Below are 24,454 nucleotides of genomic sequence, written 5' to 3'. Positions count from 1 at the left end.
CACTCACTGATATTGATATTTAAAAATATGTAACTTTAGTTTTCACTTTCAATTTGCAAAATGAAATCTGCCATTATTTTAAATTTTGTATTATTTTGTATTTGCATTTTATATTCGAATTGTAATTTATCAAATTTGTGTGCTATTTTTATAGGACTGACATTTTTCTAAAATATTTTTTACTTGGATTTTTTTCTATATGTATTTATAATTAAATAAGCAATTGTAATGAATGAAAATTAATGTTTTTCTCCAATAATCTAGCCTTTAATGAATTTTTAAAAATGAGGTGTACGATATTAGAAAGATAGTATATTCACTTTCGGAAATTTTTATCATTTTTTACATTTCTACTTAAAAAATGGATTTTATATTATTGAAAAAGTTCTGTTTATTTATTACAGTTAGAAAGTCCGTGTAAATCACGTGATTTATTCAATTTTTATTTAGGTACTAGGCACACTTTTTCTTTATATGGGTCTGTGTGTTTTTATGAAGTTGCGTATAGTTCTCGTAAATTAGCAAAATCCAATTCAATCTTTGCGCTATACTCTACACATCATAAAATTAACTTTGGGTATCGCACCTCGATCTTTTCCGTCGATCTTATCACTTCACTCGGCGTGCTGAGTCATACTGTAACCTACATTTTTCCCCGGATATGAGTACATCGTCAAATCGCAAAGAACGCCAAAAGGAAGTCATTTATTCTCGCGAACTCTTTTTCGGATTTCCCCTCCATTTCGGCTTTCTTTTACTAGAAAGCTAGAATTTTACAACAGCATCACACACATACACACCCTACATATCCCTGGATACTGAACGCGATCTTTAAAAGAAAAGAGAGAGAGAGAGAGAAAGAAATACTCGAGTACACGAGCTGTCCTGATAAAAGTCATGTTTTCTTCGTCGAATCGTGTCGTTTCTTTCACGAGCATCGTTCCTTCCACGACAGCTCTAGTAATCGTGCGCGTTTATCAACCATTGACTTGACAGTTCGATCAATATCTGAAGACATATCTCGAGTACGTCCGGAACAAGAGACGCCCGAGATTAGAAAGGGCGCCAATGATCTCTCGCAAGGCAAGAGGAAGACTTCTTTATGACATCCGGTTGCACGCTAAATCGAGCGCATATCGTTTTGTCGATATTGCGACGACGTAATCGCCAATGAATACGCAGTCGAAGGGAGGAACATTGTAGTGAAGGCTCTTCCGTAAACTAAAATATGCCCTCTTCCATTCCGCGAGCCTCTGATATATGGTGCTCGATATATCGCACGTAATCAATTTTCTCTCAACGTAACTCCTCACGTGCAAACTGCTTCGTTTGATGCAATAAATTTATAAATATCCATGCAAAATATATTTATATAAAATATTTACATAAATATATATATATATATATATAATTATACAAATATATTATATATATATGTATATAAATATTTATATTATATATAATATATCATATATAATAATATATTATATTATATATAATAATATTAATATTTATGTAAAATATATTTATATAATAATTTATATATAAGTAAATATACACACACACATACATATATAATTAGTAATTTAATTATCTTAATAACGTTTATAACAAATAGGACAAATTTAATATTTATTTTTTTAAATTTATAATTATATAACTGTTTAAATTTATAATTTATTTGCAGTTTTTGATATATTGAATTATGTCTATATTTCTAATGCAAAATTTAATAATAATAAATTAGGAAATATTTTTTTTATACGTAGAAGAATTATTGATTGGTGATATTAAATTTTCTGTCGTTTAGTTTAGTAAACAATATCAAAAGGCGATTGAATGCGGACGATAAAAATTATTTTTCCCATGCTCTGCTTTTTGCATCATGCACTTTATCCCCGCATTAGAATCTTTTAGCGTTCGAGATACTTTTTTTCTGGCATCCTTGCGCATCCTTGATGTCTTAATTTTCCCCACGTAGGATAGCTCTTTCTTGGCACAGGTATTCGCCAATACCTATCGCATGCAAACCACGTTTTCCCTATAACACGTGACCGTGATACGAATTTTTTTGCGTTACATAATCTGTTTTCCGCTCGTTCGTCGCGGCCATATCGTGATTAAAATTATTTTATGCCCGCTTCCCTTCGCAAATCCGGTAATGGATTTCCACGACGATATCGGAAGGAGAGAAGAATATCGCGAACGCGAGGATTTTTTAATGCGACGCTGAAGATGATCAGTTATTTCTTCTATCGTAGATCGATCGAAAAGCGCGAGAGGAAATTTATGCCGAACTTGATTGAAAAGAGTTGAAATGAAAATGAGATATCGTACGGCAGGATGATATAATTTCCGGACGATATAATTGTTTGTGGCTTGATATATATAAGGGTTTGCAAAATTATTTTTTTCTTTTCTATATAAAAAGAAAATAAAATAATTTCTGCGAGATATCGCAGGTCTTTTGTCTTCCTTCGAAAAAGTAAAAATAATGGAATATTCCAAAGGACACACGTCGGGCGAAAAGAAAAGAAAGCAGATTTCAATTATCATCTTCTTCGGAAATCTGCAGGGAATGAGTTATTAGAAACGATAAAATTATATTGCAACGAAAGAAATATTTGTATAAAAAAAATTTATTAATTTGAATGAATGGCATTTAAAAATATTACATGTTACGATTATCGCAAACTTACGTCGCGTTAATTATTTCTTAAAAAGTAACTTACGAGTTGCATAACTCTCGAAGAGAAAAAGAAAAGTTTCGGCCTCGTAACGATCCTATTTTAATATTTTAATATTCATCGCGATTCACTTTTTATCCCCTTTCAGAGATAGTACCTTTAATCCCTGCGTATTGTTGACTTTTCCTTTAAAAGGGAAACTTCTTTGAGAAAGAGATCGCTTTAGGGGATCCTTAGGACAATTCTTACTCAGTTTTCAACACAATCAGCCGTGCAACAACACCTTTCAGCGGTTTTCCGCGAACGTCGAAATACGGCGGCCATAAATCAAATTCGCGACAGTATATTAAGGTGAAAATATGGTTATATACCACTGAACGAATATGTGGGGATATATCGATTCTATATAGATAAAATCGGCCAGGAAGCGATTAATCGTCTCGAATCTCGCTTCCAATCGCCGAGAAATCAATTTGCCCCTTTTTTTGTATATTGCACATTGACCGCAAATAAATTTAAGTTATCGCGAAAAATCGATATATTGATTCGTTCGAGTCAAGAAGACTAACTCCGTACGAAATTATCCGAGACATTTAACACTATATTCCGGAGCAGTGTAACTTTTAACTGGACGAATTAGTCTCGTAACGACGTAAAACGACAACGAAACAATTTTCTCCACGGAGAGTTTAATTCCAAACCTCGGTATAACGATTATGAATCTCGCCTTTCGCTGATTTATTAAATAGTTTCGTCGTTTTTTTATTTTTCGTTTATTTTGTTCTCCTCTTCGCGCTAATGATAAATTTGATAGGAGTTAGTTTCTTAGTTTTCTACCTATATTATAATTACTAAACTTTCAATATTGAGTATTGATGTTTAATATTCTCGTAATTAGAGCTCGAGTTTTAATCTTGATAATGAGAAAATCGGAATATTAAAGATTAATAATATTTCCTTCTTTATAATATTGTACACAATATTATAAAGAAGGAAATATTATTTATTAATCTTTAATATTCCAATTTTCAGATGTATCTCATTCTTAAAAATTTTTTAGAGGCTAGATTATTGAAGAACATTAATTTTTATTTATTAACATTGTTTATTTAATTATCAGTATATACATATAGAAGAAATCCAAGTAAGAAATATTTCAGAAAAACGTTAATCTCATAAAAATAGCACACAATTTTGGTAAATTATACAAATCGAATTCAAAATACAAACAAATTATAAAACAATACAAAATTATTTAAAATCATAATGATAGATTGCATTTTAAACTAACATATTTTTAAATATCCATCAATATCAATTTAAATATCAATAGTGAATGCAATACGATGTTAGGCAAATATTCATAGAAGAAATATAGCTGTCCGAACAAAAATACAAAATTCTGTACAACTTAACTTTTATTAATAAAATTAAAAGAATATATTCGACTGAATATATGTTACGAAAAAAATAAAAAATTAGGCTTAGTTCCCTTATTTATATATCTATTATATATTTATTGTATATATATTTTTTTTAATTATATTATTTTTATATTGAATAACTTCTGGGACACTCGATGTGTATTCCTGTCGATATATCGATATAGCTAAGACTGTGCAACGATCAGTGCCTTCTCCTTTTTCTCCTTTCAAGATTACGCCGATATTTCGTTGCTGTTATACGTCAATTGCACAGGACGAAGGACTTTTATCAGTGAAGAAGTCAATATCCTATTTACAACGAGTGAAAACACGCGTCGCGATCATTTCGAGAATCGTTCGACTGCTACGACCATTATGAATAATTTAGCGAGACGTTATGAATTTATATTCGCCGATCTAAAACGCTTATCGACTAAATAGCAGCCTGTCATCGATGAAAAGTAATATTTTATAAACCTTTGTAAACTTGCAACGTATACGATTTGGTTAAACAGAAATTTGCGTGATTAAAATGCATTATAAAAATCAAGTACATAAATTATAAATTAAAGTAAAATAGCAGCGACTGCACGAACGCGAGAATAAGTTATTTTGTCATTTCGAGTTAATCTTCTTGCTCGTTTATAACATATTCTCTTTATTCTCGACTGCACTTTTTCTTGTATCCAAAATGCACTCTCTTTATTTTGCCTCGTGTTTCACTCTTTTTTGCGCGTACCAAATTCAAGATAAAAAGAAGTAACCATCTATTAGCGACTTTTGAATAAATAATTATTTTCGTAAAGCGAGAAATCTAAATCTGATCCAACCATGATTCGTTTACGTTTTTCTCTCATCATATCTGAATAAAAATGACTGAAAATAGTTCTCATATATTTTTATTCTTGCGCGTTTAATTATTTGCATAATGAATGAAAATTATATTTTAATCGCAAATCACACACACATAGATTGAATATTGACTTACAGTGATTTTCTCGGACAAATAAATATATGAGAAAAATTAATTGGTGAGAATTGAGAGAGATAATTAGAAAACTGTGATTGTTCCGAGTGATTTAGTGCTCGATAATTCTGATTAAAAAAATAAGTTCAATCCAGTAAACATAATTGTTTATTCGAAAAAAGAGCCTTAAATCGCCTTTGATTTTTACAAAATATTTGTGAAATATTTTATGGCAAAAATTTTTTTTTTTTTTTTTTTAATATATACAATTTCTGAAAAACATACGCGTGTAATTTTTTCTGAACTCAGATAATTCATTCGCTCTGCACGGATGTGGGAGAAAGATTTATAGACACCTTCACCCGATCTAAATGAAACTGACTCTCGTTAATCACGACTCTTGACTGTCGCAAACGGAAATAATCGAAATCGGATAATTTAGATAAAAAAATGAGTTATCGTGTCATCTCGATCCTCAGAGATACCTCAGCATGCATTCACGTTTTGATCTACGGAATATTCGTTTTTTTTTTTTTTTTTTTCTGTTTACGTGCCATCAATTCGTCCGCGCAAGACATTTATCAATAAGTTTTTTATACAATGGGGACAATCTTCCTTCAAACTTCGCATACTTTGAACGATCGACCGATGAAATGTGGTTTACAGTGTATAAAAAAAAAAGAAGAAGAAAAAACAGAAAAGCTTTGTCTTTTGAAAGAAAAGTTTCCGCGATCGTGTTTCGATGGTTGGTTAAAACGACGAAAGGGCGTTCCATCGATCCCCCGTCAGGAATGTCCCTACAAGATGGAATATATGTATATTGTGTCACCACATCCGCCACGAAACGCGAATCTAGCGAGCTTCATTGATCCGCGCTTGATCTCCTCGTAGCTAGTGCGAGAAAGATTTCTCCGACGTCGCTGCATTAAAGCAGCGCTCCGTCTTTGTCCTCGGCATTCAATTGTGTATCTTTTATTTCGCACACTTTTTATACACACTTTTTCACAAGTTCAAGAAGAAAGGAGCAACCATCCATTAGCGGCTTTCGAGTAAATAATTAATCTCGTAGCGCGAGAAATCCGAGACCCTTGATACGTTTGCGTTTTCGCACGATAAATGTATAGAATAAGGCTGAGTGAGAATAGAGATTTTCTTTATTTTTATCTTTGCGCGCGCAATATAATTACTTATGGGATGATATAAAATTCTAGATTATTCACGGAACTGTTACTGTAAATTAGCTGCATTTATGTAATGTATTTTTTCAGAAAAATCTATTTCTCTTTAAAACAAAAATATATATATAATCTTAAATTTTAATTAAGGTTATTTTTCAAAGTCATTTGAAGATCAACTTAGGTTTTTTATATAAATCAATTTCTCGCAATATTTGGCAAAAAGTTATAAGGATAGATAAAAAATGAATAGTTTACGAGATATTTATTTTTGTACTTTAATGTGACATAATTTTACATAAACTATGAAATATAATATCTCGTAAAATATTCATTTTTTGATGATCTTACTAAATACCTTTCATTATTTTATGTATAAAATAATGAAAGGAATTATGTATAATTTTATGTATAAAATAATGAATTTTATGTATAAAATAATGAAAGGAATTGATTGGTACAAAGAAAAGAGTTTTCAAGAGAAAAAATATATATCCCGCAACAGAGACACGTATCTAATGAGGTACTTTCGTAACCTGTCGTAACAGAATTAACTTTTTCTTTTCAGAGGCTGATTGCCGAACTCAACAAGGAACAGGAGGCTTTCATCGCCAGTAAGCAGGCGGGCGACAAGGGTGAGGCTGTTGCACCATGGGTCGGTGCACCAAACGAGGACGCGCTCCGCGAGGAGTGCCTGTCGCTTTCAACCGTGAGTGATTTCCGGTTTCTTTTCTCCTTTCCATTAAATGTAGAGACTTGGAAAAGCTTTGACATTTTTAAGAAACTTCCAGTTCTATCGCAGCTCTTGTGACTCACCGCAATCTCCTCAAAATCATATCTTTGTCACGAGCTTGCAAGGATTTTCTTATTTTTATTTTAGAACTTCGCACACATGTAAAAGAGGCAAATGCATGAAATTCATTTAAAAATTTTAAATTTTAGTTGATGCTGAAAATCTATTCTAAAAGGTGAAATCAATTTTCATGCAGTTTTTGACTTCTCGATATATCTCAAAAATTATTCTTAAAGATATTAAAAAATGTTTTACACAAAAATTTTATTTTGTAAAAATATTTTTATTAACTACTTATATAATAAAACTTTGAAGTAATAAATTTTGAGAAATTTTAAAAAATTATTTTTTCAAAATTTATAGTAATTTTTTTTAAAATTGTTAAACTATTTTTTTTTTTAATTTTATTGGCGTTAAATAGAGATGTTTTTACGATAAAACTTTTATATCGATTTTTTGAACATTTTGAATAGTTTTCGAGAAAACTCGTATGTATGAAGAATGGTTTTAAAATTGTTTTTTAGAACTAATAAATTAATTCATATTACTCTTTTTACATATGCAAAGTTTCATTAAAATCAGAATTTTGAATTTGCGAAATTCCCTCGTTTAATCAAAGTATCTCTATGCTAATCTTTTTGTTCTTTGTGAAAAAAATAATATTATAAGAAATAATATATTTTTGAAAATCCGGAAATTTTTTTAAATATATAAGTATATAGAAAAATCTTTAATATAAAAGTTTAATATTAATACATTAATAATAAATCTTCCTAAGATTAATTACAATACTATTTTTGTAATCTTTTTTTTATTCCATATAAATATTGCTTTTAAATTATAAAAATTAATTAAACTCAGGTAATTTTGCGAATAAAAATTCTCTGTCCTGTGTTATTTTATTCACAAAAAGTATGCGTAGAAAAACACCTTGATTTCATTATCAAAGTCCGCATTTTTCATGCTCGACAGTCGACAGTCGCATTGTGCGTTTTTGCGAATTTTTTAAATCTCATATAATGTTGAAAATAAATCAGTTTTGATTATAAACTTCTATACTACACCGCACATTGGATGCATAAAATTATCTTTATTCAATTTGTGTTTTCATTTGAATGTGCAACGTGCGAGCAAATTCTAACAAAAAGCAGTGGTATCAACGCAGAGTACTAAGGATTTTCACCGTAAGATGAATTTATCAATTTTGTATGACAAAGGTACCGGGTATGGGTGATGCGATTTACATTTATCAACTATTACGTCGTACAAAAAAACGGTCGGGCTTTTTCCTGTATGTTCCATTTCGTATTTTTGTTTCGTTTGACAATTTTATATGTTTGTAGTAAACCAAAACTACATATCGATCATTAGTAAAAATATTGAGATATTTCGCACGCGTTGAAAATTTGAAAACCTTTCCTCAGTGGTCGTTTTTGCACATTTTTGAAACGCAAAAAAGATTGACAATTGACATAATCCAAGACATAAAATCTCGAAGAAAAGTCGAAAATTTTAGTATCTAAATAAATGACATCTCTCAATCGCGCAATATTACATGTTGATTAATATATATTATATATTAATATATTATATTATATATTAATATTATATTATATATTAATATATTATATTATATATTAATATTATATTATATATTAATATATTTTATATTATATATTAATATATTATATATTAATATTATATTATATATTAATATATTATATTATATATTAATATTATATTATATATTAATATTTTATATTATATATTAATATATATAAAATTTAATATATACAATATGAAACAAAGCAGTGGTATCAACGCAGAGTACTTCATTAAATTCTTTTATGACTAAAATAAAGACGTAATGTCTTCTCTGTTTTAAACCCACTTTTTACTGCTCTAATTTTTAACGATTTAAGCGATTTTAATAATTTTTTCATAACTCAAAACTGCTCGCAGTAATTACGGAGAAAATTTTCCTCTTGGACGCTCTCGCTGTTTATTCATGCCCCAGCGGCGCTTTATTTACGCAACGTCGCCGAAGATTAGCGTCACGAATTTGGCGTATAGCTTTAAACGAGCCGACCGAATTAAACGGGGGATCCTATCTCCTCATGGATTTCAGGATCGACGTAATTTCGTGAGAGCACCACCACCGGGCGTAGAATTCGCTTGGGACTTCGAGGCGGTTCAGCCGATGGCACAAGCCACCCTCGCTCTGGATCCGAATCTCGAGGCCATGAGGTTCGAGCTTGTCCCGAAAGTGTAAGTAGATTGACGCGTTTATGTATAATAAATCTCATTTTCGCTACACTTTTTTTTAAATTTAATATCGAATATGAAAATCCTAAATATTGCGCGTTTTTTCATAAAAAATTATTTCAAAAATTAATTTTATTTATGATTTAAATTTATTTGATTTATTTACAAGTTTTTAATTAATATAATTTTAATTAATAAAAAATAATGTGTATTAATTGATATTTTATTTATTAATATGTAAAAATAACACAAGAAATAAGAGCTTACAATCTGACGTGTGTTTTATTCGAAATGAATAATTCTGCAATATAATTCTTATATTATTTTCGTTGGAAAGCGAGAATACAATCGCGCGTTCCATATATGTAAAATCATATTGTAATCACGCGCGACGTGATGTATGATAATAAAAAATTAATAACGTTTACGTTATATTAAATTGTCAAATAAAAATTCAAGTAGATGAAAATGTGATCAATTAACTTGCGAGGGTAGCGTTTTCAAAGAGAAAACAGGGATCATTTTTAATTAATTTCATATTTTGCGAAATATGTCAAATGTTTCGGTAATTAAATTGGACACTGCAACATTTCGACGAAAACAAAATGCATTTTAATTATGTCCGCAAAATTGCACTCGCAGTTGCTCTAGCATTATCTCTCGAACGAAATAATTAGTCGATCGCGCTGCTTTGAAAACAACAAGTGTTTCCGAGAAATATTTCGGAAAATACGTGTATATAATAACAATAAAAGTATCCAGGAATCACATGAGCGCGAAATTAATACGCGAAAATACGGGTACATTGTTGCCATAGAGAGTCATCCGCCTCGATGATTAATTAGTTCGCTTACGATAATTAATTAATACCAAGACAATAATTAGCGCTCGCCCGGTTCCTCCGAATTTGAGCTCTCCTGATTATTTCTTTGTCTAATTCTGAGAATTCGTGTAATCCCTGCGACTAGAGATGTTCCAGTTCAACGGAATTTTCTTACATAATTTTCTTACACCTATAATTCGATTCCTCGTAATATATTTGGCGTAAAAAATTGTTAGAACGGAATAGTTGAAAAATAAATTATTTACGAGATACTTTATGCTTCATTCTGACACATTTCGACAGGGTGTATACTCAGGAAAAACCTTGAAAACCTGGTATTCTCATAGAATTTGATTGGGATTCAGGGAATTTTTTTAAAAAATTGCCCTTTTGATAATTTTATTCTTATTAAGCACTTAAGAAACATATGTCTAACATATCTTTGCAATATTTAAGTTTTTTTAAAATGTGATTTTTTAAATTGAAGATCTATTTTTCAAGATATCAAGATTTTATGTAAGTTTCATAGAAAATTGTTCAATTTTCTTTAATAGATAATATTAAAATAAATTAGTACTCCTTATTTATTTAATAAATAAATAAATTTAATAAATAATTTATTTAAATAAATTAGTATTCCTTAACATATTTATACTAAATTATTTTATATATTCTTAAATTTTTGCATATATTTTTAGTGTTTAGATATAGTGATATATCGTACTTATTGTCCAAATTAATTTTACAATTAATAAATCAATATTAAATGCTAGACAAACTGCACTCTTGATAACTTTGGGATCGTATGAATAGAAAACATTATATATAGAAAGCGTATACAACAAAGAAACTTATTTTAAAAAGCTGCATCTACAAATTTTCTCATTTTACCTGGAATTTTAAACGAAAATATCTGGAAGATCAGGGAATTCTCAGGGAAATTTTTTACAAAATTTGAGTAGACACTTTGTTTGACGAAAAAAATGAAATATCTCGTAATAAACTCATTTTTCGATAATCTTATCTTAATAATTTTCTTCATAGAATAATAAGATAAATCAATTAGTGTAAGAAAAACATTCTTTGCGATTTAAGAAAAATTGCAATGTGCAACTGCATACTTTTTTAAAAATAAACTATATGTTTTTTAATGCAAACAAATTCGAGCCTACTTGTAAAATAAATATTTAAATAAATCTTATCATTATTTGTGACAGTATATCCGAGGAGAACTTCTGGCGCAATTATTTCTACCGGGTGTCCCTGCTACGTCAGGGTTACGAGCTGAACGCGATGGCCAGCAGCCAGCAGGAGGCGGAAAGCAACTCCAATCAAACCCTCGCCAGCACCACCGACAGCATCGATCACACTCAAGGTGAGACTCGTCGTTTGTTTTCCCTCTTTCTTCTCTCGTTTACGTAGAACAGCTTCCGTAGCCTTACGTTACTTGGACTTCGCATTGACACTGCGACACTGTGATTAGGTTTCTCGAAGAGACGCGCCCGACACGCTTCTTGTTCTCTTTACTTCCGGCGCACGCAGCTTCCTATAGAATTCAAGGGGATGTTCTATGTTTGCTCAGAATAAAGATATCATACCTAATTAATGGAGAGAAAGGAATGACCGATAAATCCTCCATTAAAAGATACATAAATGTATCCAGATTTCGTGTTTTTTATCTTATTCACAGAACTGACTAGATGCGAAATTAATTAAAAGTATAATTTATTTTCGTATAAAGATGTTGAGAGATATCTAATTAAACAGTAATATTGAATATTATGTTAATTTCACTCACGACTCTCTTTCTGCTTCTAGAGTGTCATTTATTTTCACATAAATTAACATTGATAATATGTCAGTATCTAATTAAACAATATTAATTTTATTACTCATTACGGGAAAATTAATTTGGACTTTCTCTCGTCGAAAAGTCGGAAAATTCCGATCGTCTGCGCGGCCCTAGGACATCCCCTTTCGATGTCTCGCGGCACGACGTCTCGCCGAGATGAATCTTCGCCGAGTGAACGATGCAAATTGCAAGATGCAGCTGAGGCGTCGTGCCGCGTCGTTTATGCCTTGATTTGCAATTCCGATTAGCAGCGTCCTACGCTGGACGCTTTTTTTTGCATGGGAGTTTTGAGATGGCGTGTCTGTAGTGGCGTGCGTTTTCTGTGCAAATGCCGATGCCGGATGCTGGAAACGTATTGATCGAGGAGGAAGCCCCCGAAGTTTTAAATTAAAGTTTCAAGCGGATAAAGTCGCTTGCTTTTGATCTACGTGATCTCGTGATATCGAATCCGCGATACTTCTCTAATTTATTTCGACCTCTTGATATCGATAGAATTGCAAAATTAGTACGCGCGAAATATATGTATTGATATAATTTCTTTCACAGATATAAAAGCTCGAATATTCACAAAATACGAAAATATTATATTGCATATCGTATACTTTGAAACTTTTTAAACTTATTAATTTTTTCTGAATAAACATGTAATTATAATTAATATTTTTTTATTAATTATCATAATTTCAATTCTTTCAATAATTTTTTATGTATTAATACACATATCAATTCCAATTAATTTTTTTTTTTTATTAATGAAAATTATTAAGTTTATTCGAATTCATGATTACAGCATAAATCTCTTGTGACTTACTTCTCTAATTTCTTTCGACTTTTCGATATCGATAGAATTACAAAATTAGTACGCGCGAAATATATATTGCGATATATTATATTATATTATATATTATATTATATATATTATAATTAATATTTTTTTATTAATTATCATAACTTCAATAATTTTTTATATATTAATACACATCAATTCCAATTAATTTTTTTATTAATGAAAATTATTAGGTTTATTTCTTATAATTCATTCGAAATCATTAATCGATTTTTTATACAATACATTATTGTCCTAGCACAAATTTATAGTCTATCTTTGATATTATTATATCGTAATATTGTGATAATAATTTTTTTCATATAGAGAACTCGCATATTTACATACGAGAATGTTACATCATATAATACTATTTAACAATTTTTTATGAATAAAAATGTAATTACAATACTTGATAATAATTTTATTCATAAGAGAAAATTAAACTTTAATTAATATTTCTTTGAAAATTTTCTGGATCGTTATTAGGTTCATTTCTCATGCAATTCAGTTTTTTTCGCGAAATACATACCACAAATTGCTTTTTACCTGGAGTTAATGTTTGTAACAAATAGATTCGCGAACTAAACGATGGGAGGACGTGAATTCGATTGGAATTAAATTCTCCGGCGAGGTGGTTTTAGTTAACGGATTGAAAGTACGAGAGCGAATACGTTTCCCGCGTGTAGGTGGGCTTTTGCACGAGACGTGGAGTCACGTTCGCAATCGGGATTACGACATGAGAGAGAGAGAAAGGGATCACGAGAGTCATTCGCCTTGCAGTTATAACCCTGGTCGTGCAAACAATGGAATTGCGATGCGAATAAATTAACGCGGATAAAAGGAAATACCTAATAGTAGAGTCGGGTCGAGAAATCGATCGTCGAAGGGGAATGGAATCATCGAAGGGAAATGAGCGCGTGAACGTTTCTAAATATTCTTGAACCCGGAGATTATCCCGTGAATGAGACTCTCTCAAGAGGTTATTGCTACTTTCACTCTCTCTCTTGCATTCCTTACTTGTATTATTCTCTCTCTCCGATCGTTGAACCGGTATCTCTCACCTTTCAGCCGAGGGGAAAGATCCGATTTCGCTCCAGTTCCAGTATATTGCGAGAAATTGAATCTCTATCGCGAGGAAAATCTCGGAGAAACTCGATGATACCCAGCCGAAAGAATACGAATATCCCCAATATCTCCCGGAATCTTTTTTCGCAATATATTCAGATTTTCGCGAAAGACGAGCTCGGCATTTGTAAACTAATATAAATATTCGTAACACTCTTGCCTCGTCTCGGCTATTTAATTTTCCTGTCAATAACTTTTCTTATTTTTCATCAATGTATAGATATCCGGGTAGCAACTGCGTGTGTTTTCGACACATTTCATTGTGCTAATTTTTTTATAACAGCTGTTGGGCAGCCAACATTTTCTCCTGTTATATTTTAGGAAATGTTCAAAGGCTCTTTGTATTTAATTTTGGATCGTAAAAAGTCTCAACATATTTTTAACTTTTAAAGTTGCTTTGGGTACTCATTCATTGACAGTGTTTTAATTACGCTTACCATCTTTCACCGAGTTTTAAATTTTAAATCAATTAAAATCCTATTCTATGTACTTTCGTAATTTTCCTCATGTTGGAACTGATGCGATGATCGGATCCCTCGACAAACGAGGTATCGCGACTTCTTACACCGAGATTAACCGATCGTTTGCGTGACGAAATTGGTAGACTTAGCGCTAACTTTAGACACACACGCACACTAACATTGTACATACACACATACACACACACACACACCCACACACCCTACCCGTTTAGTTTAGCCGTCAGTGTTGTCTTGCGAACAGTTCAAATGACTACTGGCCAGACAACAACCCCTGGTGCGACGACGACGAGCAGTAACAGCGCGCTGGCCGATTCGCCAGGTCACGAATTCGTGTCCGATACCATGAGGGTCTCGGACACAGACCTCGAGGAGGTCCGAGAGGGGATGAGAAAGCTGGGGATGCAGCCGCCGAAAGGTCAGTCCGTTGATCGTTGGTGGTCGTTAACTCACGAGCTCGCGCTCGCTTGTCAGACGAGATCTGCCGGATCCTTTAAGTAGGTCCTCGAAATGCTAAGATTATTCCAGCTGACTTGGCCGAAAACGGCACCCGCGACAATTTTCCTCCCTTCCCCTCCGAGTGGGAAATTATACGGTAGATCGAGTCTGCGGTGAGACGCGAATTCTGGAAAACCTTAGTTTCCTTCTGAGTTCGCCCATAGTCTTCGTTAGTTACGATCCACCAACGACGATTTACTTAAGTACGTAATAACGGCGCCGTTTCTCATTTGTTGGCGATCAACGGATGGTACCGATATTCTTGTGTTGCACTATCGTGTCTAAAAGGATCATGTTTCCTTCTCTGTCAAATTTTCACGAACTTTTGATGAATTTTTCATTGATAAAAATTGTAATAAACTATGATATATAAATTCAGCTCGTTTCCTATTTGTATTTGTATTTAATAAAAATTGAATGCAAGAAGAAAAGATAGCATTCAATGTAATAAAGAAAAAATTGAAGGTGTTTGAAACATAAGTTACATAGAGTGCTTTCCAATAACGACACAGAGCGACACAGAGTATCATTCTATCTTTGTTGTTCACTGGTATTGAAAGAAGATAGAATGATACTCTGTGTCGCACTGTGTCGTTGTTGGAAAGCACCCATAAGCTCTAAGTGACCTCATTAATTATTTCATCGCGAGATTCGGGTAATTATTTTCATTAGAGCCGACTTTTTTACAGATTTCAATAATCTTGGATTTATTAAATTAATTTTGTTCATAATGTTTCAATAAAATCTTTTAAAAGTTCCTCAGGATCCTTGATAATATATATCAAGGTCATTCAAATCTCTGAGGTCGGCTTTAATAAATAAATAATTTAACAAATAAAATTGAATAAATAATTAAAATTGAATAAATGAAATAAATAATTAAATAAATAAATAACCGAGATATATATCGGCCAAGAAATGAGAATAAAGAGGCAGAGTTTAGGGAGGAGGGAAAAAAGGGTACCATTCATTGATCTCGCCAACAAAACGGAAACGGGTCACCAAAAAAGGTGATCGATGCGAGAGCTCGATCTGTGCCACGACACGGTCCAAGAGTACTCTCCTCGTGAGTATAAAATTAGTGTTTCACCAGCGAGAAGCCTGACCTTAATCTCTTAGTGTTTACACCTTGACCACGCCTATAGTGTCTCGTTTTCTTTACGTAGCCTCTCTGTGTATCTCCGATCTTCGATCTTCCTGTCTGTGCTTTCTTTAGGGATTGCTTGTTCTTTTCCGAATTCTCTGATGTGATTGTATATGGCAACGACGTGTCTTTCCGACCGAACACGTCATGTCACGTTGTTGTCGTGTTTGAACGTCTGTTGCGTTTTGAACTTTTTCCTGTTTTTTTTTTCTTTTTTTTTAACTCTCTTTCTCTTTGTTTACTTGGACGTTCTGAACTAAACGACCGCTTTCCATTCTATTTTGTCAACAGCCTAAAAGAAGAGGAGAGCCCCCCAAAAAATGCCATTATCCAAAGCACACCCCCTACATGCTTTCCGCTCTCGAAAACTGACAATTTCAGTTCTTAGCGGTACCGAAAAATCTCCTCTCGCCTCTTTCTCTCTTTTCCTCTCTTCCCATTTTTTGTTTTACTATTTTTTGTATTTTATTTTCCGTTCCTCTCTCTCTCCGAAGCCACCATCGGGCACGAACGTTTCCACGAGACGAATGTCGGCGCGTTCCACCTTCGAATTTCTTTTTTTTCCTTTCTGTCTCGATTCGGTCGACGCGATTCCGTGCCAGTCGCAAGGATCAGCTCCGTTAAATGCAACGTCAGATTCTCAAATCGATGAGAAAGCTAGCACGAAACGCCCCTGGAACGTGAAATAAAATAGTCGCGTAAAAAAGATACAAGGAAAACAACCAGTTAGTAAGAAAATTGTAATTAGACGGCGAGAATCTGTCACATTGTGAAAAAAATGAGTTTAGCTGGTAAAGAAATATATTTCTATAAAGATTGTTGAATCTTTCGTGATTTATACAGCGATCTCATTTTTCTTCTTTTATGTAGATATGGGCCTCGAATAAACAGGCTCTAAGGCATTTTTATATTCGGACGAGGAGCACATTTTGTCGTCGTAGAAGACAAATTATATCGTTTTTTTTAGAGAGAAACGCGTTTCCTTTAATTCGAGTATTTATTTCGAATTTAATTCCAAATATTGAGTATAAAAGAGAGTATGTTTTTTCTTGATTTTTATTTTAAATATTGACGTCAAGGGTGAAAGAATGTATCTGTGAAATTTGCAGTTGCTCGTTAGAGACGCGTTAAGAGAGCTCATCAAATCGCGAAAAAAAAAAGGAAATGAAATGAAAATCGCGAAAGAGGAAAAAAAAAAGTCGTCACGTCGAAACGTTATGTGTGCGAGTGCAACAAATAAAATAGATGCAATAAGGATAGAAGGGAGGTTGTGTGCGAGAGAACGAGGTACGAGAAAGAAAATAACGAGCATAAACAACCGGACCGATTGCAGAAGGATATTCGGCTAACATGTCTGTATACTTGACTGTTTTGCTGTTGTCTCTCACTCTCTCACTCTCTTTCTTTCTCTCTTTCTCTCTCTCTCATTCTCACTCTATCAATTCCAATTAATCTAACCCGTTTCTCGATTCTCTCTCTCTCCGTGTCTTTGTAAACGTGTATAATTAACGCAGAAACAAACAGACATATATTTGGAGATAAATGAGTGGGAAGAATATAAAGAGAAGTCCCATTGATAAGAGATTAAAGAAAAACGCGAGATATATATTACATTGCGCAAACCGCAAACTTAATCATAGGTGTATCTTCGTAAGAGAATTAATTAAATGGAGACCTAAGAAAAAAAAAAGAGAAATATATGTATAATAAATATAAATATATATATATATACGTTATATTATACTAGAAATAAAATGTAAAAAAATGCCCCGGCGCGCTATTAATACGAAATCGTTTTCTCTCGTATATATAATCCTCCCCCTGGAACGCCAAACATCGTTTTATCTCGTGCGAATAATTAGATTTTGATTTTACGAGAAGAGAAAGCTGAGATTGCGTGTGTTTTGCGAGAGAAAAATAAAAATTCTAATAGAATTATATACGAGACACGCGAGGGAGGAAGGATTATTATTTCGGCGAGGGGAAGGAAAGATGGATCGGATTTTTATCGCGCCGTCGCATAAATTCATTGAATGACAATACGTGTTTCACCGGGAAATGAGCTATAATTCGGCTCGTGGCCCGGCACCTCTCGCGACAAAAAAAAAAAGCGATGTGTGTATGTGTATGTAGCTGTGTTATATGGCGATTATTTCCTCCTCCCGATTACGATAAAAACGCGGGCCGCGGCTGGGGTGCGATTCATTTATACACACATCGTCCACCAGGAAAGGCGAAAAAAAGAGGAAACAAATTAATTACGCGAGACCCGCTTTTTTTAGGGTGAGACAAACGAGAATTTTTTTTTTTTTTTTTTTATGCACGGGGGATGCATTTGTTTGGTAGCAGCCTTCGGGCGAAATATATAGACGAGGGAAATAAGAGTATCGTATCAAAGGAAATGTCGATATTCGATAGTATTGCGATGATTAAATGGATTGCTCATAGACATCTCGTCTTTGATTTGGCTGTAACATTTATGTTTTGAATATAGTGATATTACTTTATGTGATAGAGCATTTATAATATATAGAGAGAGAGTGAAATATAAATATACAAGAGATGTAACTGTTGGTATAATCGAAAAGACAATGATTTTGCATGAAAAAAAAATAAGTCGGAAATGTAGAATCCAATTTCTTTTATGCAAAATTTGTTTGCAAGAAAATTAAATTTGAAAATTGATAATGTATCATATTTTTTAAGCTCGAGTGATCTTTGGATGATTATACATTATCAAATTTACCTAGCACGATATTAGTTATTATTGCATAAATAAAAAATATATTTTCTCTAAATTAAATAGATAAATTTTTTTAATAAACATCCAGATATTTTATATGTATATATCATATTTCTTTAATCTCTTTAACTTAAATTATTAATATTATTTTTTTTATTAAATAGAATGTTGCATTTTTATATTTATCTAATTATATTTATTTTAATAAGTATTATTCGACGATATATACATATGATACAGTCATTAGAGATCATTTATATTGAACAAACTCAAGTGTGCTATCAATTTTCCAATTTCCTCGAAATGCTTTCGACTTTTTTCATGGAGAATTATTACCTTCCCGGTTGAACCATTAGTTACAGGGAATATCCTGTATATAAACTTGATTCTTTTTAGTTAAAAAAAAAAGTAATTACAATTATACGTGTACATTCCATACATATATATTGTTCAATTCACAATTTTCTAATATATATGCATACATATATCCACGACTTTTTCATCTTTATATTTACATTAAAGTTGAAAATAAAAGGTAGAAATAAAAAATAAAAAGCATCGTAGATGTGCATAGAGATTATCGCGAGATATATAAATAACAGACGGATTCCTTCCGCATCTTTTAATACGCAGCAGCACTTGTATATTATATTTTTTCGCGTTAATTGACACAATTTCATCGATAAACGCCGCGTAATAGATTCTCGCATAGGAGCATTCGCGAAAATATCGGATTATTCGCCTTCGGTTCGAGCAGTCCGATAAAACTACTGGCAACAACTAAATTATGGCTTTCCGTTCCCGGTTGCACACTTTTTTCCGGACTTCGGTTTTCCGCAGCAGGGATATCGCTCTCTCTCACTCTCTCTTTCTCTCGGCTCGACACGAGGTGCAAGTACAAGGATCGATAAATGACGTGGAGAGCGTTTTCGCAAGCATTTTGCCAAGCATTTTCAGTATTTTGTCATTCCGCAAAAAAAAAAAAAAAAAAAAAAAAAAAAAAAAAAAAAAAAACCGCCGAGAGATAAGCTTTTTTTTTTTACGTAAAAAAAGCACCATCTCGCGAGAGAGCTTTTTTTAAGAGTCACGTGTCTATGTAAAACTATGTTTAAGCTACGTCTTAGGATAATTCGCGGGGTCGTTTTTAGTTGTCGGAGCATATATGTATGTAATAATGTGAGGGATAAGGCGGGATTAGAGAGAAACAGCAGCATCGTAAGATGCTGTTATTTAAGGCTTAACGTTATTAAATAGAGGCCGCGTACTTATTAACGCCTACTACTACTACTACTACTAGTTTTATTCGCGCTTATAAGCGTACGATAATGTTAGATAATTTCGCGCTTAAACGTTGAATTTAATTTGGCCGAAGTGGTGTCCGAAAAAAACTGTTCAACCAACGCGCGTTCTGTAATAAAAAAAAAATCTGTATACTAAAATTTTACATGTGAAATTTTATTGAAACTGAGTTATATGCCATACAAATTTAATCTATCTTTTTTATACTTTTTTTTCCATGGGAATCCTTTTAAAATAATTGCATGAAATTGCATCTACTATATTCGTATATAAAATATCGATTTTATCGCGTTGTACAGGGTGATTCACTTTAATCTTAACAGGCAAATATTTGGAAAAATATTTGGGGAGGTTTCAGACAAAAAAAATTGTAGGATTTCGAAGGGGGACATAATATCGCGACCTAGAATTACTCTTGGACGGCATTTTTTAAGGTCATTTCAAAGGTCAACCCTTATGTCAAATTGAAGTATAAAATATCTCGTTAACTATTCGTTTTTTTGACCATCGATTAATATAAAAAAAATTAGGGTAGTTCCATTAGAAAAACCTAGGTTGATCTTCAAATGATCTAGAAAAATGCCACCTAAGGATAATTCTAGGTCACATAAGAATTTTTGCTTGATACATTTTTCCTCTCTGTGATTTCCAAATATTTGTCTGTTAAGGTAAAAACGAATCTCACCCTGTATATAGTTTTTATTTATCTATATAGCTTCGGGCACCACTGGTTTAGCGCAACGATAATCGCATTCCGAGGCGTTTAAGTCGCGATATCCCGATTAATTACTTTTGTAATTGCGAGTCAGTCACTTTTGTAACGAGTACACGTTAAGCGTTAACGTGATCAACTAGCTATTTCTCCCGGTAATCCGCTGTAATTTTCCCAGAGTGAGCTCTAGATAGATAGAGTCGACGACAGGATAATCGTCGTCTCGTCGTCGTTCGCGAGAACTAAGGGCTGACAAGGGAAGTTGGAAGAAACGTATCGCGATCGTCCTTAAAAATCATAATATCTTTCTCTCTCTCTCTTTTTATTTATCTCTCAGGCTACTAACATATCGTGAATGCGTTTAACAAACTGGAAAAGCACAAAAAAGCTGTCGAAGCAAAGAGGGGAGAACGTCGAGGGGGTAGAATGTCCCCCTTTTTCCCTTTCGCTTCCGTTTCGTGTTCTCTTTTGTCCCCCATTGATTTCTCCCGATTCCTGTAATTTGAGTTTTTGGTCCCTCTCTCTCTCCCGATTCTCACACTCATCTATACACTTACATGTACCCTTTATATACGTCATTTCGTCGGAATGAAATCGCCGGAAGCACAAACACACCGGGAAACACACATACACACAAAACAGACGAACAGACAGACAAACAAGACCAGAGTGCGGCCCTCTCTGCAAAATAGCTACAACGCTGCTTGTGCCTCTCCGCAGAAGAAGATTGGGAACGTGAATTGGAGGCTGAGCTAAAGGATTACGAGGTTGTAACCGGCGGCCACGAAAAGACCAGCGGTAGCATCGCCACGAAAGATGTCACGGCCAACGATAACGATTGGGAGAAGCACATCGACGAGCTGCTCGCCAACGAGGACGGCGAGGATCTCAAGTGAGCCGGGAGGGAGATCCTCCTCCTCGTAACCGGATGAATGGATTCTCGTTGAAATATCCCCGGCGAGAGAGATACTCTCTATCACGAGCTTGCATTTAACGCTCGTTAAGAACTTTCTCTCTGATCAAGAGAAGCTCGCGGAGGATTTGTTTTGTACGTTGTTGTTTTGTATTACGTTATTACTCTCTCATCGATCTCCTCTCGAAGGAAAAGCCGTGAGGAAAAGCGTAGGATGAAGCGGTGCTCGAGAAGAAGCGATTCGTCGACTGAATCTTCTACGGGAGATCGATATTAAGGTTTGTTATATTGAACATGTGTTGATTCTGTGATTTGTTATACGACATATGTTATTTTGTGGGATTAATTAATCCTGTTAATTCTGTAGAATATCTGTTTTTGGGGAAGAGAGAATTTATTTCGGCGCGACTTCGATCGATAGAAAAATTCGAGTGGAAAATTCTTTTCGCTATATTCGATTCCACTTTTTTATATTCGTTACACGAAGATTACTTGCTATTCATAATTTTTGATCGCCGTATTGACACGGGATTTTTTTTTTCGCGTGCAAATAACTGGCTTCTCCTTTACATCGGAAAGCCATAAAGCTGCTCTTCTTTATATTTTCGGACGTGCCGCGTCAACATTGAGAGAATCTTGAAGAGAATTGATGGAATCTTCCCTTTTCGTCGCTGAGTTACAAAGAACCGCCTCGAAAGGATTCCTCTTCTTATTTCGATCTCCTGAGAGAAGGAAACGCGAATAAGGACGTCGCGTGATTCTTTGAGGATCGACTGGTCCTCGGAAAAGAGAGGAGCCAGAAGCACATCAGGACGAAAGAGAGATGGAAATCGCCAAAAGTGGCAAAGGTGGGGAAATTGTATAAAAAAAGCGAAAATGTGTGAAAGTAAGAGAGAGAGAGAGAGAGATAGAAAGTGGTCTCTCCGTTGTTTCTCTTGTTTTTTTTTTTTTCTTTTTTTTTCGAAACAGCGTGTTCTTCGCGATTCTCGAGCACGATGAACAAGGACGACGACTCTACACCGCCGTTTTGTAAAAAAAAGAAAGACTTCTTAATCGTATATTCATACGATTATATTTTCGTATGATCGTTAAAACGGAAATTCGTGTTTCTATAAAACAATGAATCGCGCCGAAGGAGGATGACATGAATTTAATCAACACCACACACACACACTTATGTCAATTATTATTGGACGGTCTTGTCCGAGAATATAACGATAAAATATGTTTTCAAAATTGCGTTGCTATTATATACATATATAATGTATATATTATATAAACTATTATATAAACTAATTAATTTTTAACACGATGGAAACACATGGATCGCGACCGCCCTTCATCGTGGTCGGAGGATCGACGATTCTCTTCAAAATAAATTATAATAATTAATTCAAAATAAATTACACTGCCGTGTGCCGAAGGACACAGTTTCGAGTCTCGATTACACGATTGTTGCAATCGGCGGCGCACTTTTTGCGCACACTTAGATTGCTAAAACGATTCTGGAAACTATCTATTTATAATTTTTTTTTTCTTTTAATGTATATACTGGAAACGCAAGAATGTGTAAACATAAATGCGCCGCTGATTATCATCCTTTTTTTTTTTAATCCAGTGCTGGATTACACTTCTCGTTATTGATTGTCAATAATTATTTCAACAATCGCGAAGTGACGTAATTCGACGAAGGAGCAAAAATGCCAAAGATAATACGAGAATCGCTTCGGCTCGACGGATATAATATTTTTAATCTGGGACTCTCGTAAAATTTCGCGCGAGGCGTCCTGTAACTAAAGAAAATAAGGAAGGCGCTAGATTTAATGGTATATTGTTTATATGTTTTCGATGAAACCTGTAGATAAGATGCGAGAGGTCATCGCGATGATGACAATGATGATGATGATGAAAATGATGATGATGTTGATGTTGAGAGAATGTCTTTAATTGTGGAAGGGTTTCGTTATGCGTTGTTTGTTTTGTGTGTCAAAATGAATTGTACTGAATTGTAAGGAGGATACATGTACGCGTTGTCTGTACGGATAAAATATCGCATAAATAAATCTCATTGCGTTCGCATATAATTATGCACACATATATAATTGCACTATATACTTGTAAATTAATAGCGACAGAAAAACGGAAATTTTCGGATTAATTAATTACGTATCCCAGAGCGACATTTCGTTGCTGGTGTCGATTATTCTCTGCGCGACAAACCGTCCACAATCGTCCTCTGCCATAAAAGAGACAGGAAGAAACAGCTGATTCGCGCGAAAACATAGATTTATCTCTGTAATATCTAAATTAATATTAAATTAATTTAGATGATATATAAATCGTAGAAAGGGGGATATGCGATATACCGGGATATCTTCTCCGTGCAGACAAACAGATCTTGAATCTGACTTGGATAGATAAGATGATAATATGAAGAACGCGAGAGGGTGAACAAACGTCAGGATTGAAGCGAACGATAAAAAGGCTAAATTTATGGTGGGACTTAGAAGAGAATATATATAATCTCTACGAGAGTTTAACCCTTACATTGGATTGCGATTTTCAGGTTTTAAGTTTTAATCGCATGCAAATTTCACTATAAATGTGAAACATTAACAAATACGTTTAATATTATTTTTTCATATGTATTAGTTAAAAAACTCTTTCACATTTTAACGTTAAATCTTCGTTTGTTTTTTTTAAATTAATTAGAAATAACAGAGAAA

The 24,454-nt window shown here is 33.3% G+C and overlaps 1 protein-coding gene across 5 annotated transcripts in view; it reads left to right on the top strand.

Annotated features, from left to right (window-relative positions):
- Sap47 (Synapse-associated protein 47kD) overlaps positions 1-23,294 on the top strand; it is an 84,014-nt gene extending 60,720 nt beyond the window's left edge. For 3 of the 5 annotated variants that reach the window (XM_083044857.1, XM_083044855.1, XM_083044860.1), the window contains 5 exons: positions 6,822-6,962; positions 9,175-9,314; positions 11,352-11,509; positions 14,664-14,837; positions 21,536-23,294. In XM_083044857.1, coding sequence (XP_082900983.1) covers positions 6,822-6,962; positions 9,175-9,314; positions 11,352-11,509; positions 14,664-14,837; positions 21,536-21,711 — 789 coding nt within the window. In that variant the 3' untranslated portion in view covers positions 21,712-23,294. Of the gene's footprint in view, positions 1-6,821; positions 6,963-9,174; positions 9,315-11,351; positions 11,510-14,663; positions 14,838-16,352; positions 17,752-21,535 lie in introns of those variants that run through there. The other 2 variants (XM_083044858.1, XM_083044859.1) reach the window with 2 other exon arrangements.
- The last annotated feature ends 1,160 nt before the right edge of the window (positions 23,295-24,454 follow it).

Source organism: Prenolepis imparis, unplaced genomic scaffold (assembly GCF_030444845.1).
Source record: "Prenolepis imparis isolate NDT839.2.m4 unplaced genomic scaffold, iyPreImpa1.0 SCAF_8, whole genome shotgun sequence".
Lineage (NCBI taxonomy): Eukaryota > Metazoa > Arthropoda > Insecta > Hymenoptera > Formicidae > Prenolepis > Prenolepis imparis.
Note: the sequence above shows the minus strand (reverse complement) of the source record. Positions and strands in the feature narration are given on the sequence as shown.